The sequence below is a fragment of the Cryptomeria japonica genome, chromosome 10 (genome assembly GCF_030272615.1).
Source record: "Cryptomeria japonica chromosome 10, Sugi_1.0, whole genome shotgun sequence".
Classification (NCBI taxonomy): domain Eukaryota; kingdom Viridiplantae; phylum Streptophyta; class Pinopsida; order Cupressales; family Cupressaceae; genus Cryptomeria; species Cryptomeria japonica.
The window spans coordinates 117,422,108-117,430,527 of record NC_081414.1 but is presented as its reverse complement, the minus strand read 5'-3'; the positions used below and the strand labels follow the sequence as shown (position 1 = coordinate 117,430,527).

Here is an 8,420-nt window from a genome sequence, read left to right as displayed (position 1 = left end):
CTATTTTGAAGAGTAATTTAACTAACATAGATATCTTAAATAAATAAATCTAAAAGATATCAAAAGATATTAATCTTAGGTGCTTATATAGAAATCGTTATTGAGAATACATAGACACCTCCAAACTTATATCTCTTTGCATCTTTTAAATAGATGTGTTAAGATATTTACACTAATATATAACTAAACAACCATTATAATCATATTATTAACCAATAATTTTAATTATTTTAAGGAAACTATAATATTTTTATGTTGATCTAATCACACCTTTCGATACTTTTACTAATCCTTAAAAAATTAAAATTGCCTTCCTAACTTGTTACGATGGTCACGACATCCTCATCAAATATCGACTTTTATCGATTCTTGTCCACATGCAATCGAGCTTTCTTTATCTATCGTTTGAGGGCATTATAATTGTTTTTTCGCAAAGCAATTTTACACTCGTCTGTTCTTCTGCATTCGGAGATTCAGAACTCGCAATATGCAGATGCTAATACAGGGCCCGGATGATGGCACACGTGCAATTACGATGGAGGCAACACAAACCCTTGAACAGGTAAAACTACAAATCCTACGGTCAATTCCAGGATTAAATTCCAATTCTATGGAACCAGGTTCATTATATTTCTCCTGCGGTGGGAAGGTGATTCTAAATGGCTGTAGGCTGTTGGATTTGGATATGCACACAAATAATCTTATTCATTTGAGGCCAAGGCTTTGTGGGGGCGGCGGGGATGGAGGGGCCACGGGTGCAGAGTCCAGAGATTGTTATCTCAAAATGTATGCAGTTAAAAAACCAGATAAAGTTGATCCAAATGAATCTAGAATCTGCAAATGGTCAACATGTGCACTTTCACAAGATACCCTTAAGCCTCCTTGTGTGATTGATCGTCTAGGTAATGTGTTTAACAAGGAATCTCTGGTTAGGGCCTTGCTGGGGAAGAATTTGCTCTCTAAGTTTAATCACATTAAGGGCCTGCGGGACATGATTACTATTCATTTGGATCCAATTCCTGGTGTTAGGGTTCTGGATGATGTTTCAGAGACCAAGTTTCAGTGCCCAATTTCAGGGCTCGAGTTTAATGGCAATTACAAATTCTTTGCTCTCAGTGGATGTGGGCATGTGATTAGTGGTAAGGCATTGAAGGAGGTGCAGTCCACCTCTTGTCTTGTGTGTCATGTGCCCTTTAATGAGGAAGACAAGATTGCTATCAATGGCAACGAGGACGAAGTTGCTGTATTAAGAATGAGGATGGAGCAGGAAAAGGCACTTAAAATGAAAGATAAGAAGCAGAAGAAGGCAAAGAACGGGGAGATTAAATTTGCAGAGGATGTCATTGATGGGGTTGTTAAGAAGGATGATATGATGGGGCAGAATGGGGTCAACGTTTCTGCAGTTGGGTCGAAAAGGAAGACCGAGGAGATTGGGGAAAGTGAAGTTGGCAATGGTAAAGATAAGGCCAAAGTGTCAGCAAAGAAATTCAAGGCAGGGGATATAGCACCAGCAAATGCAACGAAGGAAGTTTATGCTTCCATTTTTACATCATCTAGGAAGACAAATTTGAAAGAGACATTTTCATGCAGGGCTCTTCCTCTTGGCAGAAACTGATTGCAATGTGCTCTTCCTACTTGGCAGAAACTGATTGCAAAGTTGTTATGGTTGTAGAAAGTGGAACTCATTGCAGGATAATTTTGTGGACTTGAATTGGAGCTAATAAGTTTTTACTCGTGGATGTGAGTACTTATCAAAACACCAAGCTGGGATCTTTGTTTCGAATATTTCCATAAATTGAGTTTTTTCCTTTGATAGCAATTCACAAGTTGTGTATGTTAGATTTTTCTTGGAACATGGTCAATGCAATTTCGCACTAATTGACCCCCTTTCCAATATTGATGGTGTACATCTCATTTACCAGGACGATTATTTTAACTTTTAAATATTAATTTGTAGATTTAGTTTTACCTTTTTTGTATGCCATTGATATGTATTATTTGAAAGTTCTTCATCTATTTGAATTAGGTTCTGTGCCTTTTTAAGTTTTGGGAGTCCCTTATATTTGGTAGCTTGTCAAAAGGGATTAAATAGGAATGATGAAAAGGTTTAAATGAAATTGGATATTGGTTTTGGTTCCAGCGAGGATTGATATTGTTCACGTGATTTGATATGTTTGTGTTTTCTTCGTTAGTAAACGACTTTTTATATATAGAGGCAAGCCATAATTGTATATCTTAAATGCATTGTCAACATTGTTAATGTGATATGATATCTTTGTTTTATTCTTTAGTAAACAACTTTTCTTGTTAAGAGGCAAGCCAGTGTTGTATTTCTTAAATACATTGTCAACAGTTTTTGAAGTTATCTCAAAATGCTTTTATATTGAATTTATACAAATTCATGTTTTTAAAGAAAAGTTTTACTGAACATGTAGTGCTCACAGACAATCCATTGTTTGCTTCTAGATCAAATTTAATTGATAAAAGTTTTGACAATGAAGTCGTTTGTTAACAAAAAGTAAAACTAAGACTGAATGATGACAAGTATCAAATGAGTGACTGAAAACAATTTTCTGCTAGTTATTTTTTCCTCTTATGCAAATATTATTGAAATTTTAGGGACACTCTTATCTGATTGATCATTTTCTGATAGCATTCTTGGCATTTTGTCAAAAATGAATTTGAAAGTATAGGTTTAATCATACATTTAGGCATGTCCATAAATGATGATCTGGTAAACATAGACTGTGCTGTTACACTAAAACTCAAAGATGTGCAGATTTTTGGAGCATCCCTAAAATAACTTGTACCTTAAGTCACTAGTGTTGGTGTAATTAGTGACTTCATAAAATTAATTAACTATTAGTATACCTAGAGGTAGTCCTATTCATATTGCTTTAGTCTCCACTTAGGGACTTTTGTTGGAGATTTGTCTCACCTCATGTGGTTGAGACATGTGTATTCACTTAGTGAGACACCTCTTGCACACACACATGGCACTTGGTAACACACTTGTCAGGTGTGCTCACAAATGTTCCACATATGGAGGGGTAGTTAGTAATTATTTCCTACCTTCTCACCTTGCTTGCCTATATTTGCAAGCCTAACATGTACATATTCTTTAACTCTTTGATAATATTCATCTAGCTTTGTGTGCTCATAGTTTGTGGAAGTTTGGTTTTTGTTTGTTGATCTTGAAAATCCCAACAACTAGTAATCAATTAATAGATACTTCATTCCATGGTGCAATCTTACTTGCAAAATAAGATCAAACAGAAATAGCATGGAACAATAATAGAATGCTAAATGAACTTAGATAATAGCTGTAAATATTCTTATTTTTAAGAATCAAATACAAATTACGCAGGCCTCTTTGAAGGAGCAACCTTTTTGAGAGTAGTTTTTGAAATACAAAATATGATGCCAGATAATCATTTCTTTATTACAACACCAATATACAAGCTTAACAAAAAATTGACTTGTAAGGTACAGCCCTTGTGGGATAAATACATGTGCTTGATACAAATTCATTACCTTCTTACACCTCCATGTGATGCATGTGGGAGAAGTCGACACAAAGCAGGTAATAATAATACAGGGTTAGGACATAAGGGTCCTAACATGCCTGACCCTTTTGAAAAGCATAGTTGTAACTCGTGGGTTGTGGAAATTGCAGTTGAAGTTGGTTGAGAGGTTCCCAAGTTGCATCTTCCAATTGCAAGCATCCCCACTGGATTGGAACATCTGTAATGGTGTGGTCATGGAGGTGGCATGAACATTTATCCAAAGTAGTCTCAAGTTTGAGGATTTTGGAATCTTTGTATTTTAATTTGGGAAGTGCTGAATGAAGGCGAATATGTTGACAAAGGGCCTTCTTCAAACAAGACACATGGAAAATAGGATTTATCTTGGAAGATAGAAGTTGGTCCAATATGCAAGTGATATTGCCAAACTTTTGTAGTAAATTAGTAATCAATAAGGTCCACAAAATTTGAAGCAGCCTTTTGAGCTTCAAGGATGTTTTCTTATATGGTTGTAGGCACAGAAAGACAATGTCTCTTCAGTGAATGTGTGCTGAAAATGGCGTTGATTTGCCACTTGTTTCATATGATTTTGAGCTAGGGTCAAGTTATCCTTTAGAGTTCGAAGTAGATCTTCTTGGCGGCAGAGAGTGGAATTGATGACTTGTACTTTGGAAATGCTTGGAAGGTGGGATGCGAGAGATGGTGGTGTTCGGCCATGAATAACTTGCAATGGTGTCATGTTATTCGACAACTGTAAGAGGTGTTATGCTACAAATCGCTGTTGGCAAGAAGTAGCTACTTAGCATAGTGAGTTTGTTGCTCCAAGGCAAAACAACATAAATAGGTCTCAAAGTATTTATTGGCTATTTTAGTTTGACCATCAAATTATGGGTAATACATTGAGCTCATTTTCAGTTGCATTCCTTGTAGCTTAAACAGTTCTTTGTTAGAAGTTACTAGTCAAGGTTGGATCATAGTTACATACAATGGAAGTGAGTATGCCATGGAGATAGAATATTTGGTCAGTGAAGACTTGTGTGATAGTAGAACCATTTATAAGAATGTGTGGATGAACAAAAATGGGCATACTTAGAGAGACGATCAACCACCACAAATATGACTAATTTGCCATGTAATTTAGGCAAACACTTAGATGTTTGTTCATATTGTAGTTGGAATGGGTAGTGGCTATAGGGCTATAGAGTGTTTGGACTCTGAGCAGTTTCTCCTTCGTGGTGTTGACACATATCACACTCATCAAGATTTTGATATCTTGTTTCGTACTAGCCTAGAAGAAGTTTGTTTTCTTTCCATGCATTCATATGCCTTTAAGAAGTCAAAATGCCTTGCAAATGGAGATGCCTGTAATTCCCGTAACAATGTGTCCTGAAGAGCAAAACTTGTAGAAAGCACAGCACACTCTTTATAATGCACATACTATCCATGCTTAGTGGTGCTATTATTTGTTAACTACTGAATAAATTGTTAAACCTATGCATCATGCTGCCACTCTTGTTTGACCTCCTGAAGCTGGTCTAGAGTTGGCAAGGATAAAGCACATAATTTCTCTTGTTCTTCTAATTTGTGAGATAGGGCATTTGCTGTGACATTGCCCTTTTGCCTCATGTATATAATTTCATAATTAATACCCAATAACTTAGTGACCCATTTTTTTGTCTGTGCAAAGAGACTCATTGTTCTAATAAATACATAAGGCTATGATGATATGTCTTGATGTAGAAATGTAACTCCAAAAGATATGTCTGCCGATGAAGTACAACATAAAGAATTCTAACATTTCCTTCCTATAGGCAGGTTTTTACTAGATTTTTGGCTTCTAGTGCCTTCTTTGTATGTCTTCAATTTTCTTGAGATTTACCTTAACACCTTGTAGAAGACAATATTGCTAAGGTATTCCACCTCCGTTGTACCAAAAGAAGACTTGAAACACTTTGCACATAATTGATTTTCTCACATGAATTGTAGGGTTTTGATTAAGTAGATTAGATGATCTTCCCATAGCTGTTATAAACTAGTGTTTCAGCAAATGGAGTGCCAAGGCAATGCATGTATGATATCCACACAAATTATCATTAAATAAAGGAGTAAGTATGCGGGGTATGATCTTTATCCCTTACAGGAAGGTGCTTTACAATGTTGGTTATTAATTTTCTTGCTTACTGTTCCTGAGAGAGAAGGATGGTTTCCATTTGCATGGAAGACTCTATCTTGCCTTGATGACTCTATCTTGCCTTGATAGATATGTGGGAACTATACTGCATTGTGCTTCACTAAATTAGCGGAGCATCTTTCAGTTGATATGTGAGGATGGCATTGTTATAAGTATTATCTTGAATGTTTATGAATGTTGAGAACAACATTTTTGCCCGTTTATGTTGACTTATATCATGCGAATAGAGGTGCGTAGAAGTTTGTTGATGTTGATTTAGACTCTTTGATGCAATGCACAAAAGACATGAATAGGGTTAAGTCAAAAAGCTAATTTTGTATCTAATCTCTTTTGCACTCAGAGGGTGTGGGGGGGGGGTGCAGTGATGGGAGACACTATTTTGAATGTGATGATTAAAACTGCACTTGTCATTGATCAGTTCTTCAACTGAATAATGGGCTGGTATCTTATTTTTTCAATAATGCACTGAAATTTGTTAGTTCATGCCATATTCGAGAAATGTATATAGGGCTGAGGGCCATTGTGCTATATCTGCAAAGTGAGTTAGTACTTGATTTCTGCCTGATGGTCTATTATTTTACATAATGTATACTTAGGGATTCGATACACAAATATATACCCTTGTTTGAGATGGGAAGTATTCATGTGCAATTGGGTATACAGGAGTTTGAAGAATTGATATATTAAATTGAATTGACAGTTTATCAAGCCAAATGATCTCAGGTATATTTCAGTCTGTTGAAAAGCAGTATTACTGCAAAATTATTCTGGCAGAAAGCATTTGTTTGTCAAACCATCTCTGAGCTCTTTCAACATAGTACTCAGGTTTGACAGGATAAATGTAAATGCAGTAGAATTTATTTGTTCATGGATGTACAAATGACTACTGTTTGTGAAATATGGAGAACTGAGCTTCATTCTCCCCAGCACATCAGTGCATAGGTAGAACACGTTCTATATCTTATGTTTCTTATAAGCAGAGAGAATCAATAAGGCTCATAGCCTCTGCCATGGTGATCCAACCTAAGATTGGCTGATGGTCTCTGTCAGTGGCAGTCTATTGGAATGTATATTCATGCAGCAAATGAATTGTAGGTCATATCAAACAGCTTCTGCCACAAATGAGAACTAGTTTTGAAGATCTTGAGAACTATTTTGAGAAAGATTTAGTTGGACAGAAGTTCTTGCCAGATGGCATGGTTGTTAGTTTCACCATAAAAGAGTTCTCTGTGAAGGCTTTAAAAGCTGTGAAACTAGTCTACAACTGTGAGGCCCTAAAACCATAAATCCTTGCTATGGCATTTAAAGCGAAGTGTCTACACGTTTTACCCTAATATAAGATTTTTTTAAAAATCTATTGCCTTGATATGACATCGATCATGTTTTTATAAGCTTTTGATATTTATTATTTTAGCACAGAGCAGTATTGCTATTACATTTAAATTATTATGTTTGGATAAGAGAGAAAATTATATGAACATTGAAAGTGTATTTTTATAGTCTCTAAATGATATTTCATGTGATCTCTAGTTAGAAACCAATTGGCACTGTTCCTAAAATTTTATTGGGTGATCTTGAAACTGATCGTGTTCCTTTGGCGCTTTGTAAATGCAATGTTCCTCAATAAGATGAGATTTATGTTAAGCTCTTAAATAGTACCACACCTAAAATTTTCATTTTCAGAACATATGGAAGTTTTTTCCTTTAAATTTTGTGTTAAGGCAATTCTTTATTCAAGTCTTCGATCGTGGGTCACTATGTCAACCATTTAAGTAGTGGAGAAGCACAGAATTTTGGATAGATGAATCCTAAAAAAAAATCCCTAGGGAAGCTTGAAATGATAAAAAACTTGAAATTTATGAAAGCCTTAGTTTTAGATAAACTCTGATTTAGTTGTCATACCATGGGATACTTGCCTATTTGCATATGGTGCCTTGTTTTTGGATGATTATATTCTGAAAACTAATGTTTTTACTCACTGTACCATTTCATTTACATGGCATTGGCATGACGTTACAAATATGTAAATTGAATTCAATTACCTGGGTTTAAAATGTGATAAACTTCGATAATTAAAAAATGAATATTATATCTATAAAAATTTAAAATATATATTTTTGTTTTGTTTTGTTATTTATTGCAAAATATTACATATAGATTAGAAATATACATGATACATAATTTTTAAATTTTTCCAATTATAAATTACAATTGCAATTTCAAAAACAATATTCCTGAAATATATGGTTGATCCAAAACTGTAGGCAAGTGTTCAATATGGCCTACTATCTTTTGGGGACCCAATGTTTTATACCAAAGCCTCAACAAGACATGGTTAACAGGAAAACCTTCATTAGCGTTTAAAATTGTAACTCAAAAATTTTCTATTCAAAGCTAAACTTGAAAAGTTAAAATGCTCCAGTGTTAATTCTAAACGAAAAATTTCCAATCTTTCCACGCTTCTAAGTTAAAAAATGAGCCAACAAAGGAAGGGTATGCATACAAAAGTTTCGAAACCATTTTTAACTGAGGAAATGGCACAGCAAATGAGGTGGGAGGTGATTACTTGGTTAATTGTGAGATTTTGGATTGTGCTACTAGTGTTTTACTTGTGATGAAATAATAAAATTATATTCAGTAGGAAAATGATAGATTTTAAGCCTTTGAATGAAACGTGTTTTGTGTAACAATCCAAACTGACATGT

At 34.9% G+C, this 8,420-nt stretch overlaps 1 protein-coding gene across 1 annotated transcript; it reads left to right on the top strand.

Annotated features, from left to right (window-relative positions):
* Nucleotides 1-337: 337 nt before the first annotated feature.
* On the top strand, nt 338-1,968 carry LOC131072612 (uncharacterized). The gene has a single exon (XM_058008832.2). It carries the CDS (start codon nt 488-490, stop codon nt 1,613-1,615), a length of 1,128 nt encoding a protein of 375 aa, XP_057864815.2. The 5' UTR covers nt 338-487; the 3' UTR covers nt 1,616-1,968.
* Nucleotides 1,969-8,420: the final 6,452 nt, after the last annotated feature.

Excerpts from the sequence above, each read along its gene's own strand:
- LOC131072612 (XM_058008832.2), top strand. The coding sequence starts at position 488 with ATGCAGATGCTAATACAGGGCCCGGATGATGGCACACGTGCAATTACG.